The 15,110-nt window shown below is 37.2% G+C and overlaps 1 protein-coding gene across 1 annotated transcript in view; it reads right to left on the reverse strand.

Moving 5' to 3' along the window:
* Window positions 1–497: 497 nt before the first annotated feature.
* The window catches only part of LOC117343201 (dynein heavy chain domain-containing protein 1-like), a 73,674-nt gene continuing 59,061 nt past the window's right edge, over window positions 498–15,110 (reverse strand). Inside the window, 16 exon segments of the mRNA XM_033905537.1 lie at window positions 498–1,870; window positions 5,164–5,549; window positions 5,552–5,718; window positions 6,134–6,297; window positions 6,973–7,173; window positions 7,175–7,264; window positions 7,945–8,069; window positions 8,372–8,555; window positions 8,978–9,192; window positions 9,502–9,670; window positions 11,293–11,391; window positions 12,182–12,283; window positions 12,508–12,752; window positions 13,339–13,651; window positions 13,977–14,161; window positions 14,771–14,956. Coding sequence (XP_033761428.1) covers window positions 1,529–1,870; window positions 5,164–5,549; window positions 5,552–5,718; window positions 6,134–6,297; window positions 6,973–7,173; window positions 7,175–7,264; window positions 7,945–8,069; window positions 8,372–8,555; window positions 8,978–9,192; window positions 9,502–9,670; window positions 11,293–11,391; window positions 12,182–12,283; window positions 12,508–12,752; window positions 13,339–13,651; window positions 13,977–14,161; window positions 14,771–14,956 — 3,173 coding nt within the window. The 3' untranslated portion in view covers window positions 498–1,528.

A 15,110-nucleotide genomic window follows, 5' to 3' on the forward strand; every position in this document is an offset into this window, starting at 1 on the left:
AAAAAGGGTCAATTTAGTTGGCCGAAATATTTCAAATCTCAGGTGACCGTTAGGGCCCTTTGGGCCTCTTGTTTATGTTTGCACCATAACATTACAACATGAACTTCCACACCGGATTTAAATGATATTATTGTCATCAGTATTCCAGTAAAATATATATATGGTGCAGGAAGAATCCAAAAATAAAATCTATGCATAGTGAGAACAGGATACAATGTGTCTTGTTATATAATAATGTTGATTAAATCACTTCTTTCAATGCTTCCTAAGTTTGACAAACCTGGGAATCCTTCCTTTGAGTAGATATTTTACTGGAATTACCCCGAGGGAAAATCGGCATGTGGCATTGCTTTTCAGAAATAAGTAAGAAGTGGGTTTAATTGAAATAGCAAGATTGAATCTTTGTCTATTTCATAAGTTGGGTCTTGGATGGATTTAACAACTTTTTAAGAATCCTCAGATTTTCACACCACCAAACAGAAAGAAACAGACAACAGTAAATATTCTTACATTTTATTTTTTGAAAGTCTCATGCAAATAGTTTACACACAGACCATACAGGCATGTGTACAATATACAGTTTTGGCACAGATATAAAAATACCTAGCCCAATTATAAATAAGCACTTAACAAATAAATAGATTTCATCTCTTATTTCATAAAAATAAAGAATAATACTGCATAATATTGCATTGTTGCAACATCATTGTTGGGAATGCTTAAATATTTTTATGCTGCTGGACTTTTGATAAATTAAAGTCAAAGTATCAACCTCATGTAGAACATTAGTTCTCAACACCACAAATATGTTAAGTGTTCAGACATTTGTACAAAACTACAACTGCATATTGTCTGTAAAAATATGGTTTCTTTTTATTGGACGGACAGCTGAGCTGACTTAGCAGTAGAGATGTTAGTTTCTGGAAGGGACAGCAGCTCATCTTCCTTGAGCCGACATCAGCAGTAATCTTATATATGTATATTTCTCACTTTGGACGGACAGCAGCTGACTAATCTTGTCAAGATGATCAAGATAACCTTAATTAAACAAGACAGCTATATATACAAAGGAAAAGGCAGTCCTAATTATTTACTTACAAATATCCCTAGTAATTCATCATGTACAAGTGTAACAACGGACGGATTATCACACAGATTAGCAGTGAAAGTAAAGATTCACATCAAAAATGTACTCAGCAGTGAAGCTATGGATATATCCACGCATAACTCTTATTTTATATTTACAACTATATACATATATATATACATCCTATAAAACAATAAAATAACAATATCACAGACTTCAGAGGAATATTTTGTACAACTTGGAATGGTATCTCAGCAGTATCACTTTAATGTCACATTTGAACCAGTTAAAAAGTCTTTCCCAGTTTTGCTGGTACTAATTATTGTGACTTACAGGATTACCATCCGTATCCGATAAACACTGGAGTTTTTCAGCCGTACCATGGATAAGATGGATTCAGACACTCAATATTTCTCACGTTTTTGATTGAGTAGTGCCCTGTCACACCCCACTGACGAGGAAGACTCGAGCCTGATGCCAGGCACTGGGAGGGTCCAGTGTGGGCAGGGGTAGACAGGTGACGAGGTTGGGGTCTCCCTGTTTACTGGAATCTGAGGTACAGTATACAGGACATGGGTAAAGGTGGTACTTCTGATTGAGAGGAGACCCAACGTCTGTTGGTTTGAGCCAGAGGACTGGCATCTCCTGCCATGGCTGTGAGTCCGTATTATTGGACATCAGTGTGCCCCGAGATGTGTCCCAAAGGGCATTGTACAATGTCAAACCAGCTAGGAATATACCATCTCTTGGAGGTGTCGATGGGTTCATCCCAGCAGGCATCACCTGGAACAGAAATACGTAGTTTTGTAGCAATGTTCGTCATTTAACTACATTTTTTTTTCCAGAATAACAATATTTTACACTATTACATGTACTATGTTCTGGGTCTAGTTGTTCAAAATGTGATTAGCTTAATCACCAGTTTAGTGAAAATATCATTTCTCCATTACTTTCAAAACCTGAGTGGGTGTATTCCTTAAAATAGGAAACTGTAGGGAGACCGACGAGCTCTATATAGTTTCATGAACTTCTGTCAAGTTTGCTTTACCAGAAATGATTTTATCAGGATTTTAAAATTGTTGAAATGTGATTAGCTATCACCTTTTAAACAACTGGCCCTGGTGTATAATTCTCATCCTTTTTGCAGACCAATTTCCAGGTTACTTAACTTCAAACGAATAATATAAGAATAGTCCTTTTTCAATATCTGTCTTCCTCCTTAGACCGTGCTAATCACTCCTGTCTGAAGGGTTAACCATCAATCCATTGAAGTTATAGCCAAGTTACCAATAAACAGCAATTATTTTGATCTAGGGAGTACTGTCAGGTTGTAGGGGGTAACGTATATCAATCCAATGCTTTGGATATGATTTAAATGTCACATACATCCATAAATAATACAAACATTGTACCAGATACACAAATTAAAACCCCACAATAAAATTGTTCAGTCAGGTGCCCCGTTTTATCAACATATTCCTCAAATTAAGAAAATTCCACAATTTAAATTTTTTCATATGAAGGTAATATTGAAGTTAAGGGAAAAATCATAGTTTAAGGCGACCTCTTAAATAGAGAAATATCCCATGCTTTCCTTTGGGAAATCGTTAAGAATATACATGTCTGCAATGTATTCCAAGTTGAACATGGGGCCTAATATTTGGACAAGGCATTGATAATTAAAGACCCCCCAATAAAAAATCTTTATCAGCCGGGGATGTGGAGGAGACCATTATGGAGAGAGACAGACTTGAGTGACCCTATACCTCACCATCACAGGGGGTATATACTGATGGGTAAGTTTATGTTCACGACTGGTGCTACAGCAGGGAGACAATACATCAGATATAGGTGTAGACAGAATCCACACACCAGCCGATGTTTATGTACACAGCCTCTTGATGAGAATACTCTCTCAAGACACTTATCTGATTGTCAGAATTATGCACCAAGTTTCCCCTAACTTTCTCCTGTCGGCAAGGATGCATACTACATCACAATGATTAGTAAGATTAGTACCCAATCTACACACTATGTAACTGTACAGTACTCATATGCTATGTATACTAGTGTGTATATGTACAGCTCTCCACTGACATTGCAGGTATATATGTAGGTTGTTAAAGATCTGAAGTAACATCCTAGGAGGCTAGATATAACATAAGTATTTTAGATATGATAAATCTGTATACACTTTTTAAAATTTCACATCATTCAGATCTAACTAAATTTTCTTGAAACCATTTTCAAATAAGATATTAGTTTATCATATTAGATATAAGCAGAGGCCCATGATACATATATATATATACAGCATATATCATAGTAACACAAATGACGAAGAAAGTATATATATATACATTTTTTAATATATTTACAGGCAAGGTTCAGCCCAGATCAAACCAAACACACTAATGCTTATAAAATGTTTTTTCTCACTTTCTCTGTACTTCACCAAGTTGATTAAAATGGTCTTTCCGTCAGAACATTTTTTCTGCTTGGAATGCCCATTAAACACGAGAAATGCTCCTGTATCAGTTCACAGATGTTGTTAAGCTTATATGTGGATTGATAATCCTGTACTAATCTGTTCTGGGGTCATAGGTTTTCTCCACAGCTAATTTTCTTTTTTTCATAACACTAAGTGATGATGAGGGAATGATCCCCCTTGGAGAGCAAAGCCAACAACATCAAAGTGAAGAAGCACTGTGATGGGGAACAGGACAGATGAGAGAAATATGGTGTCTTCATCACAACACCAAATACACAGGTGTTTTCCTCATCATTGACTGTAGATAAAAGTCTTTCATTCAAACCTAAGGGGAGGTAACCTAGCCTTCCTCTCATCAAAAAGTTGATGCAAGTAAATATCGGGGGCAAGTTTGCCTAAATTCTTCCCATCAAAAAGAGATAAGTAAACATCAGGGGAGGTCACTTCTTATCAAAAAGTTGACGCAAGTGAACATCAGGGGAGGTAACTTAACCTAAATTCATCTCTTCAAATTAGAGTAAAGTAAACATCAGGGGAGGTAACTTAGCATTCCTCTCATCAAAAAGTTGATGCAAGTAAATATCAGGGGGTAAGTTTGCCTAAATTCTTCCCATCAAAAAGAGATAAGTAAACATCAGGGGAGGTCAATTCTTATCAAACATTTGATGAAAGTAAACATCAGGGGAGGTAACTTAGCCTTAATTCCACTTATCTAAAAGTAGAGGAAAGTAAACATCAGGGGAGATAATTAAGTTAACCTTAAAGTAGAGGAAAGTAAACATCAGGGGAGGTAACTTAACCTTAAAGTAGAGGAAAGTAAACATCATGGGAGGTAACTTAACCTAAAAGTAGAGAAAAGTAAACATCAGCGGAGGTAACTTAGCCTAAAAGTAGAGGAAAGTAAAATTTAGGGGAGATAACCTTCTTTCCTCTTGTAAACAAGAGTACTGCTAAGACAAATTTATATTTAGAAACCAACACTGAGCTGGAGTGACAAGATTAGTTCTCCCTCTCTGTGAAAGGTAAGCTAAAAGTATGAAATTTCTTAACAAGAGCCCCGTAAATAAATGTATAATACACCCTTTTGACTCTCTCAATTATTTTTTGTTTGATATCTAAGTATTCTTAGAATTGGTAATAATTGTCCCAAAAAAGTAAAGTACAAAATCGGTAAAACATAAAAAACAACAACATAAAAACAAAACAAAAATACAACAAAAAAACAAAAAATTATTACCAGAAATTATATCCATATTGTCCCAATATGTCCAAAATTAAAAAAAAATAGAAATTATTTCTCAAATTAAATCCATCCTGTCCTTGTTAGACTCCACATGAACATCCATACCAAAAATTTGGACAATAACACAGGATCTAACTAAATTAGGCCACTGAAAAAATCTGCACCAAGACATTTACCAGAGGGGCTGATGGATAGATGCAGACGTTAATCCCAAAGTCATACCTATCCTTATTGTTTACTGAGATCTAATTTTGGATTGATTTCCTGAGGCTTTCATCCTAATGCTATTAATATAAGTAGATATATGTTCACCTCAACAACAATTTGTAATGGTATACTGACCTGAACATCAAACTCGATGGAGTTGACATCCTTGAAGTTTTTGCGAGCATGGGTCTGTTTGATAGCTTCAAGGAAGCGGTCTGGACGCATGAAGGCAGACAGGTTGTAGGTGGGAATGTTTGGTGATTGTTTGAAGTAGGACAATAGTGTCTCGATCTTGGTGGGCAGAATGCTTATCCACTCTGTAAAACTGGATGCTGACGGAAACGTCTGTGCCAACCAGGCTTCTGGCACACGGTCACTACTGAGAGCCGAGATGACATCTTGGAAAGATTTGCTGAGGAGGATTTCCCCACGGGCACGACGCTGGAGCAAGGCAAGTTCAGTCTGGATAGTGGTCAGCAAGCTACGATAGCACTCCACCTCACCATGAAGGAAGGTGTCCAAGGTAACACCTGGTTCCTGTTGGTGCCGGGCAGAGTGGGACAGGCCTGTAGGGCGGCCACTAGGCGAGGGAACACAGCCTCAGCATACCAACCCATAGGGGGTGTACTAGTGGTAACCTTCTGGAAAAGTTCTGGGGCTCCGGTCACCTGAATCAGGTCCTTACTAACACTCTACAACAGAAATGGACATACGATGTGATAATGTCGCTTCATTTTCATCAGAACTGAAAAATTGGGGATATCAATGCAGTGAATAAAAGATACCATTCTGAATGGTCAATTCCAAAAGTGTAAGGGCTCTAGAGGGCTTGTATAGGCACAGCCTGTTGCCCAATTCCCGTTAAATTATTTTGATTTAGAAAAAAATATTTTTGAAACGTAAAAAATATACCAATAAGTTATATCACAAATGATGATATAAATGGTGACAATATAAGATTTTATTAAATATTTTCTCATATTTCATAAATAAAATGTTAAACATAGGTCATGTAACTAATATTCTGTAACAGTTCTGTATCACACAAACCCAGACTTAACACTTAAATACGGTGAAAGTTAAAATGAATGTTTTTTAACTTTACCTGCTGGTGACAGCAGTAACATTGGCATCCGCTGACTCCGGCAATCCATAGCTTTTAGCAGAGAGTTCTTCAAGGGAGTCAACTGCTCGTCGGAGTTGGAAGTTTTCCTTGGATTGGAGTAACTTCTCCAAAAGAGTCACAATATTGGATTTCTCCTTGGGAGCCTGAGAAAACAATGGTGAACACTTAATCAGTACAATTCTTCGTTATCAAATACAATAACCGTTAATTAGAGGAGCTAGAATCTGTTGTCATGTATTTATGAAGTTTTAGAGATACACTCTAACACTCCTGTTAGACCCTATGTATAATATCAGAAATATATTTCAATGCTCCTTCTCTCAGCAGCCAAAGACATAAAACACATTTACAACTACATGTATTGGGACCATAGCGTGACACGAGCACAATGACATGTCATCATTTTAATACATATATGAAACGTCAAGTTAAAGTGTTCTGACAATGACAACAGGCTTATTGTACATATATACTATCTTTATTGAACATCAATTTGGTATGGCAAAGGTTCAAATATACATATATAACCTTTATTACATTTCACACATTAGAAAAAGAATCCTAAAAGATACTTTATATCACTACCCCTAAATATCTACCAAAATCAATTATGTTAATATCTAGAAAGGATTTGGTAGTTTTGCTTCATAGAATGTAAATGCCTTACCAGATAATTTTTTTCAGATAGATGTTTTCATTTTAACCGCTACAATACGATACAATTATCTATAATTCAATTCATTTCTAATGGTTTTTTGTGTCTACCTATATCACAATCCTTATTCTTCATATTTTGAAATTTATTTCAAAACACTTACTGCTTTATCTGGATTGGTCGCATACTCTGCCAGAGAGCTGACCAAGGTACTGACCACATGACCATCGGTCTGGTCGGTGCAGTGGTCAACATAGATTTTAGAAACAAGTTCCTTCACTCCCTCTACACTGTGGCTGAATTTCATCACTTTCTTAAACATATCCACGGCCAGGGCAAGGTCAGTCAGAGTCCAGAAGCTTTCTCCGCGGAAAGGCATTCCGGCCGTAAAAACTTTGCTGTAGTAGCAGGGAATGCAGCAGAGCCAGTGGCATGATGTAGTTACACTTCTTCAACTGTAACAAAACAGAATATGTACTGAATGTGTACTGAATGTGTACTGAAATTCTACTGCAGTGTAAGAATACAAACAAATATGTACTAAAATTCTGCTGCAGTGTAGGGAATATACCGGTGAATGATGTAGCTACACTTCTTAAGCTGTTATAGACAAATTGAACATGTATTCATCGTGAAATTCTACTGCAGTGTAGATAACACAAACTGAATATGTACTGAAACTCTACTGCAGTATTATAATACTATAATACACAATATGTACTGAAATTCTATGGCGGTGTAGATAACACAAACTGAATATATACTGAAATTTGACTGCAGTGTAGAAAACACCTGAATTTATACTGAAATTCTACTGCAGTGTAGATAACATCCGAATATATACTGAAGTTCTACTGCAGTGTTGATAACTAAACTGAACATATACTGAAATTCTACTGCAGTATATATAACACAAACTGAATATACATGTACATGTATACTGAAATTCTACTGAAGTGTAGATAATACCTGAATATGTACTAAATTCTACTGCAGTGTACAGAACGAGGTAAGACGAGACTACAAACTAAATACATATACATGTACTTTGCCTGTCCTCTAACAACTGCTCACAGCTGCAATGTGGAGCAAAATGTACCAAGTCCAGAACTTAAAGGCAAGGAAAATGAAGTACCTTAGGATTGTCAGCTAGGAAATCTGTCAAGAGGAAAGCAGTCGAGCGGTAAGATTTCTGTAGGGTAGCCTTGAAGTTGCCAGTCTGCTCACAAGTGACCTTGAACCCATGCTGAACCAAGACTCCTGTAAAAAATGTATCCTCAGTGTTTAGATAAAAGCACCAATTTTAAACAGCATTTCTTACTGGTATCTTTTCCCATCACTTTTTATTTTATTTGGAATTTCATGCAATTCTTTGATTCTTCAGCATTGTATAGATTTGACTAAAGTGATCCAATGTTTAACTTCAGAATTTCAGATGGAGAATTAATTCATAAGAGATAACAAGATATACACCTCAATAGCTAGCATCTGAATTGATTCCAGTATCAGGTATTCAATAGTTACACTAACAGTTGTACAGATTTAGTTTGTGTGTTTCTTACCTGGGATCTGACGCCCAGCGTCGGCTTTAGTCGTGATCCAGAGTCGGAATGTATCATGGATGACCAGGTCGTTATCAGGGTTAATGGTGGGCTTGGCATACACGACAAGGTTAGCTGTGTTGTCTACAACTTCTGTGTGCTGTCTCCGACGCTCGTGTTGTACCCACTTACTGTACACAATATCCTGTAATATATTGACAGACATCTGTATAATACTGGTCATACAAAACACTTACTGTACACAATATCCTGTAATACATCGACAGACATCTGTATAATACTGGTCATACAAAACACTTACTGTACACAATATCCTGTAATACATCGACAGACATCTGTATAATACAGGTTATACAAAACACTTACTGTACACAATATCCTGTAATACATCGACAGACATCTGTATAATACTCGTTATGCTAAAAACTCTTGTACAAATATTTAAAGTTGATGCCTATATTTTAAAATTGAAATACCCCCAAAAGCATTAAACCCTCACTTACATTAACAATGTTTTAGTCTTTAGTGATGATCTGGCTGTTTTAATCATGGAAAAAAAAAAACATCACCATATTTTATCTTAAATTGCGGCCTTTGTAGACTAACCTTTAGGAGAGCGAAGAAGGAGCGTGACGGCTCCTCTGATAGGTGATAGTTCTGTAGCAGAAGCCAGTAACCATTCTGTATACACTCCTCTAGGGCATGACGAGCTTCAGATGTCTGACCTTTCACCCCAAAGTTCATGACCTTTACCTTGCCATCCATGCCAACCTCTTTTGCAAGACGCTTGATCTCATGCGCAGGTGTGACATATGTGTTACCTGGAAATGCCAAAGGTTTTGAGTATAAATATTAACACAAGGATGTGTTTGGGGCATAACATGATCTTTTTGTTTTTTGATAATCAAATTTTCCTAGATTTATACCAAAGGTTCGCAGCAGAAATGGCATAACTGATATAGACTACAATTTTCTATATATAAACTTTTACTGTCAAGGTATTAATTTTTCATAATTTTTTATTCAACTTTAAAAAATAATAAAAAACAAAACCCCTCAGAAATAAGGAACTTAATGTTACTTTACAGTCAAGGACTTGGGTATACAACATTGTACACGGTAGGACCTACCTTTGGTGCCCTCGGACATGGTTGGTTCGTTGTGAGAGTTAGGCAGTACGAGGATGGCCGGGGTAGTGTTGTCTACGTAGTTGTACACCTCCCTAATGTTGTAGTGATCAGGCACTTTCCTCAGGCTCCCCAACTCATACAGGGTTAAAGCCGAGGCTATTTCTGCGAACTGTAAAGAAAATCATTAATCTAGTTCAACAATCCTCAATAGGCAAACTTCCCAGTAATTGTGACATATAAAGTTATAGAATATCACTACTCAGCTTTGACCTTTAACCCTTGACTGATGACTGCCAAAATTAAACCATGTGTAGAACATGATACCAGTATAAACTAGAACTGTCGCCAGGATGGCTGACTAATACCCCCGCAATCTGCACAAGTCAATGGTGAATTGGAACTGTTAATTAGAGGCTAACTAAGATAACCAAGTGATATAGTGACCAGTTGCCATAGCAACCATAATTTAGAGAAAAAGAAAGTGAGATGCACATCTACACATGGTTCTCTATATTTGTGTGAAGTTTCATTGAAATCGGCCCTTCGGTTTAGGAGAAGTTGTCCGGATTAACTTAAAGTTAGGGTTCTTATCGGACAACCTGTTTATAGTGACTAGTTGCCATAGCAACCATAATTTTGAGAAAAAAGAAAGTGGCATGCACATCTACACATGGTCCTCTATATTTGTGTGAAGTTTCATTGAAATCGGCCCTTCGGTTTAGGAGGAGTTGTCCGGACAAACTTAAAGTTAAGATTCTTATCGGAAAACCTGTTTATAGTGACCAGTTGCCATAGCAACCATAATTTTGGGAAAAAGAAAATGGCATGCAGATCTACACATGGTCCTCTATATTTGTGTGAAGTTTCATTGGAATGGGCCCATCAGTTTAGGAGGAGTTGTCCGGATGGACGGACGGACAACCTGATTCCAGTATACCCCCCTAACTTCGTTGTGGGGGTATAATAAAATATGTCCAGGGGTTCATAAAGTTCATTTTAAGTTTAATTACTATGGATTGACAGATGAATGCATAGTGATTACTACCATTAATACTGTGTAGTTGGTAAATTTATTTTCTTAGATATAGAAGACATACATGATTACTATAATACTGTTTAGTTGATAATATTTGTTGGAGATTTATTTTCGCTCTATTAGATATAGAAGACATACGTGATTACTATAATACTGTGTAGTTGATAATATTTGTGGGAGATTTATTTTCGCCCTATTAGATAAAGAAGACATACGTGATTACTATAATACTGTATAGTTTGGTAATATTTGCGGGATATTTATTTTTGCTGTAGTCGGGGTCATTTAATACAGAATGTGTAAGTGATTACTATAATACAATGTACTGTAATCTTTGGTAATATTTGTGGGAGATTTATTTTAGCTGTAGTCACGGTCATTTAATACAGAACACATAAGTGATTACTATAATACTGCAATTGTTGGTAATATTTGTGGGAGATTTATTTTCCCTGTAGTCGAGGTAATTTAATACAGAACGCATGTTTACTATAATACTGTTTTGCTGGTAATATTTGCGGGAGATTTTTTTTCGCCCAGTTACACTGAAACATATACAAGTGTTTACTGCATATAAGGCATGCCTGCCCAATAGTTCATATCTATGAACTACATCTAGGTTCGACAGCTTGGACAACCCCAAAATATTAGCCCTGTAGAATTGAACAACTATACAGTATAGTATATACTCTCATCATGGCGTGACTAAAACATTTTGGATTCAATGATATCCCATGACTACTTGTCATATTTACCCGATGCGGACAGATGATTTTCCAGAGAATACACTTTTGGAACACGGTCAGATCCTGTAAGGTGGAGCCTGGTACAGGGTTCATTAGGGCCACTGGGTGCTGAAATAAACATTGTACATCTCTTATAACACATTTCTATTGAGCTCACAAAGGTTCGTCTCTGCTCCCAACATCATCCCCAAAATCATGACTATGTCCTTAGAGGTTCAACTGTAAAACTGTGATCATGCATTATGCTGGAAGTTATTGGCAACTTCTCTCGATCTGTTCATATGCAAACATATAATAATAAAAATAATTTGTAGTTTTATATACTGCTATATCACAGCAACATAACCATCTCAAAGTGGTTTACAAATTATCATCCATGGTTATATCATTACTGGGCCTTCAGCAAACAGCCAATGTCTTCCTAAACTTCCTGGATAAAGCTTTAAAAGGTTTAATAACTAAAAGCTCCACAACTATATACAAATATATCTTTATATCCAGTACAAGCACTTCAATCATTCTATGATCTCCTGGAAGTTTTATCTTGACTGAATCTTACCTGGAAGTTTTATCTGACCCAATCTTACCTGGAAGTTTGATCTGACCGAATCTTACCTGGAAGTTTGATCTGACCCGAATCTTACCTGGAAGTTTGATCTGACTGAATCTTACCTGGAAGTTTGATCTGACCGAATCTTACCTGGAAGTTTGATCTGACCCGAATCTTACCTGGAAGTTTGATCTGACCCGAATCTTACCTGGAAGTTTGATCTGACCGAATCTTACCTGGAAGTTTGATCTGACCGAATCTTACCTGGAAGTTTGATCTGACCGAATCTTACCTTGAAGTTTGATCTGACTGAATCTTACCTGGAAGTTTGATCTGACTGAATCTTACCTGGAAGTACTCCTGCCATTGAACACTTGTCTGTTGAAGTGACCGTCGGAGTCCATGGAATGGATGATGGAGCTGTTCCATCACGAGACAATCTACCCAGGCCTGGAGGGGAAAAAACAGTTCTCGGTCAGTAAATTTTTAGGTATGGCTTTTTTTCATCCGATAGAGGTACAACTTAAATTTGTATCTGAATTTTTTCCCATTTGATAATTATAATAAAGGAAAAATCCTTCAAAAGACAAGAAGCAAATCTCGTAAGTCAAAAATTTTTCTCTTATCAACTATTTTATATTTTGCCACGTTTTGTACGAATTTTAGATACCAACCTGATTTGTCAACCACTGAGGTTTATTTTCCAGAAGTACTGATTCGTCCAGGCCAGTCTTCTCAAAGCCGTTGATGAAAAGACTTAATTCTTTTGTCGAGGTTTTACGTGTAAGTCGCATGCTCTCCATGGCAACAAGGAGTTGGAAGAGGGCGAAGTGCTGCTCAAACATCATGAGGGCAACCTGTTTGTAGATGGCAGAGGACATGGCATCCGACAGCTCTTGGGCCCTCGCTTCAGGGGCACCTGTAGGGAGAAAGGGCAAAGGTCATATAAACTACTTTGTTATGTTTGAAAACTGAAATTTGACCACAGTTAATACCTGAATACAGATGTTTTTCTTACCTACTCCATCAAATACATATTTTGCCTGTAATTGTAAACATTGTAGATACATAGTTCCTGCTACTTTGCCACAGAAGCTGCCTGTACACAAGTGTAAAAAATATCAACAGCTAAAGATTTATGAAGACTGTATCCATGGATGGTGCCATGAATGTCCTATTAACAGCCAGGGTCATTTAAGGACGTGCCAGGTTTAAGAGGTGGAGGAAAGCCGGAGTACCCGGAGAAAAACCACCGGCCTACGGTCAGTACCTGGTAACTGCCCCATGTAGGTATCAAACTCGCAACCCAGTGGTGGAGGGATAGTGATAAAGCGTTAAGACACCTTAACCACTCGGCCACCGCGGCCCCTCCCCTGATATACATGTAGTGGATAACAGCAGGTATGTTTCTTTTCTTCGACCAGACTGAGTGACCTTTCCCTAGTGGTTCACACTGGAGTATCTATTCTGCATTGATTCTAAGAGCATATATATATTCAACTTACCTATGCTTCCCTTGCCCCGGTAGCACATCCTTAGCACACTGGAGAAAATGTCCATGAACTTGTAGAAGGGGAGATAGTAGTGATGATGGAGTACGGCCATACGCTTGATGGTGTTGTAAACCACGGCAGAGTTCATGATCATCCCCATGTAGTTGGCAAACTTTTCCTCCAAGTTTTCACCCATATAGCGCGTCTCCTCCAGAATGAGGCGGTTACGCTCCACTTCCTTTTGACATGCAACCAGAGACTCCAGCATAGTCCTGTCCTCCAGAATGGGTACATCTAAGTTCAGAGTCTTTTCGCGAATCAGCTCCTGGTGACAAAAGGCATCGATGGTGAGGAAACTAACAGAGGTATTTAGGACATTTAGAGTGAGAAATTCACTGAGCTTTAAATACAGCACAACCAGTAAGAAGTACCAAAAGAGCAGTGTTTGTAAATAATCTCCAATAAAAAAAGTCATATATTTTTGTAATTTGCTGTTTGTTTTCATTACAATCAATGATCAACTTCTAGTGTAGCAAACATGAAAACATAAATCTCAGCTAAAAATAATAACATATCTCTTAATCAGATTAACTTAGAAACTAATATTTTTTCCATCATGATCAGATAAGTAGCTAGACGTGAAAACCTACATGTTCCTGGAATAATCTTTGGCGATGGAGGATAATGTCATTCTCATTGGAGCGTTTCTGTCCCTCAAACTCCTTTCGTTCAATCTTCATTGTCTTGATGAGAAGTAGGTTGATGATAGCCTCATCGCTCATGGCTAAGTTGATAATGCACATCCTGTGGATTGGGACACTGTACAGGCCGTCACCTACAACAAGGGCGCGTAACTGTTATAAGATGGGCGTATATTTCTATATAATAGACAAACAGGGGCAGATAACTTCCTCGTAAAACAGTTAAACTGGAGCATACTTCTACAGAGTGCAGCGACATGTAACTCTTTTATTTAACTGGGATATAATCTCTCTCCTAAAACAGTAAAAATAAAACTCGTAGATTACTTGAGAACGTATAAATAAAATGGAGGTCCTTATACTATCTCATAACAACAACAAAAAACTCCCATAAATCACATGGAACTAAGTCTCACTTACACCTTGACCAACCACAAGTACACACCCCGTTTGTCAAAAAAACCTACCTTTGGTAAGTTATAGATTTCTATCATCTTATGCTGGAGTATTCAGCTACCGTGACGTTCAAGTTAAACGTTAAAAATTTATATATATTTATATAAAGAAAATTTCCGATTCCTTTAAAAAAATTTTTTTCTGAAAATGAACCTCAAAAACGTAACTGCACACTATACGCAAGTGTACATTGTATGCGCAAATTCACAGAAATATACAATTGCGTACATTACGTGTACTGACAGACGAGGGGAGCGCCTGTGGATGAACAGAGACAGGAAACCTACCTTTGAGGAAGAGTGGTACAGAGGTGCTAAGGTACAGACAGAAGTTAGGGTGGTATCGGAACTCATAACTGCCAACTTTAATGATTTTGTGTCCCTCCTTATCTACAAAGAACTGCTTCAACAGTAGTCCGCGGAACAGTGGGTCAAGGGGTTTCCTCTCCAGGTGGGTAACTAGCACCGTGATACCTAAACAATGAAAAATGTACATAGAAGATGTAGCTAAACAAGAAAATCATTGAGGAATTATGTTTAGCAAATTATTATTCATAGCATATTACACAACTAAACTAATAATAGATATATGTACCTTGTTGAACTACAGTTTCAATATAATAGAGAA

The sequence above is a fragment of the Pecten maximus genome, chromosome 15 (genome assembly GCF_902652985.1).
Source record: "Pecten maximus chromosome 15, xPecMax1.1, whole genome shotgun sequence".
In the NCBI taxonomy this organism is placed as follows: Eukaryota; Metazoa; Mollusca; class Bivalvia; order Pectinida; family Pectinidae; genus Pecten; species Pecten maximus.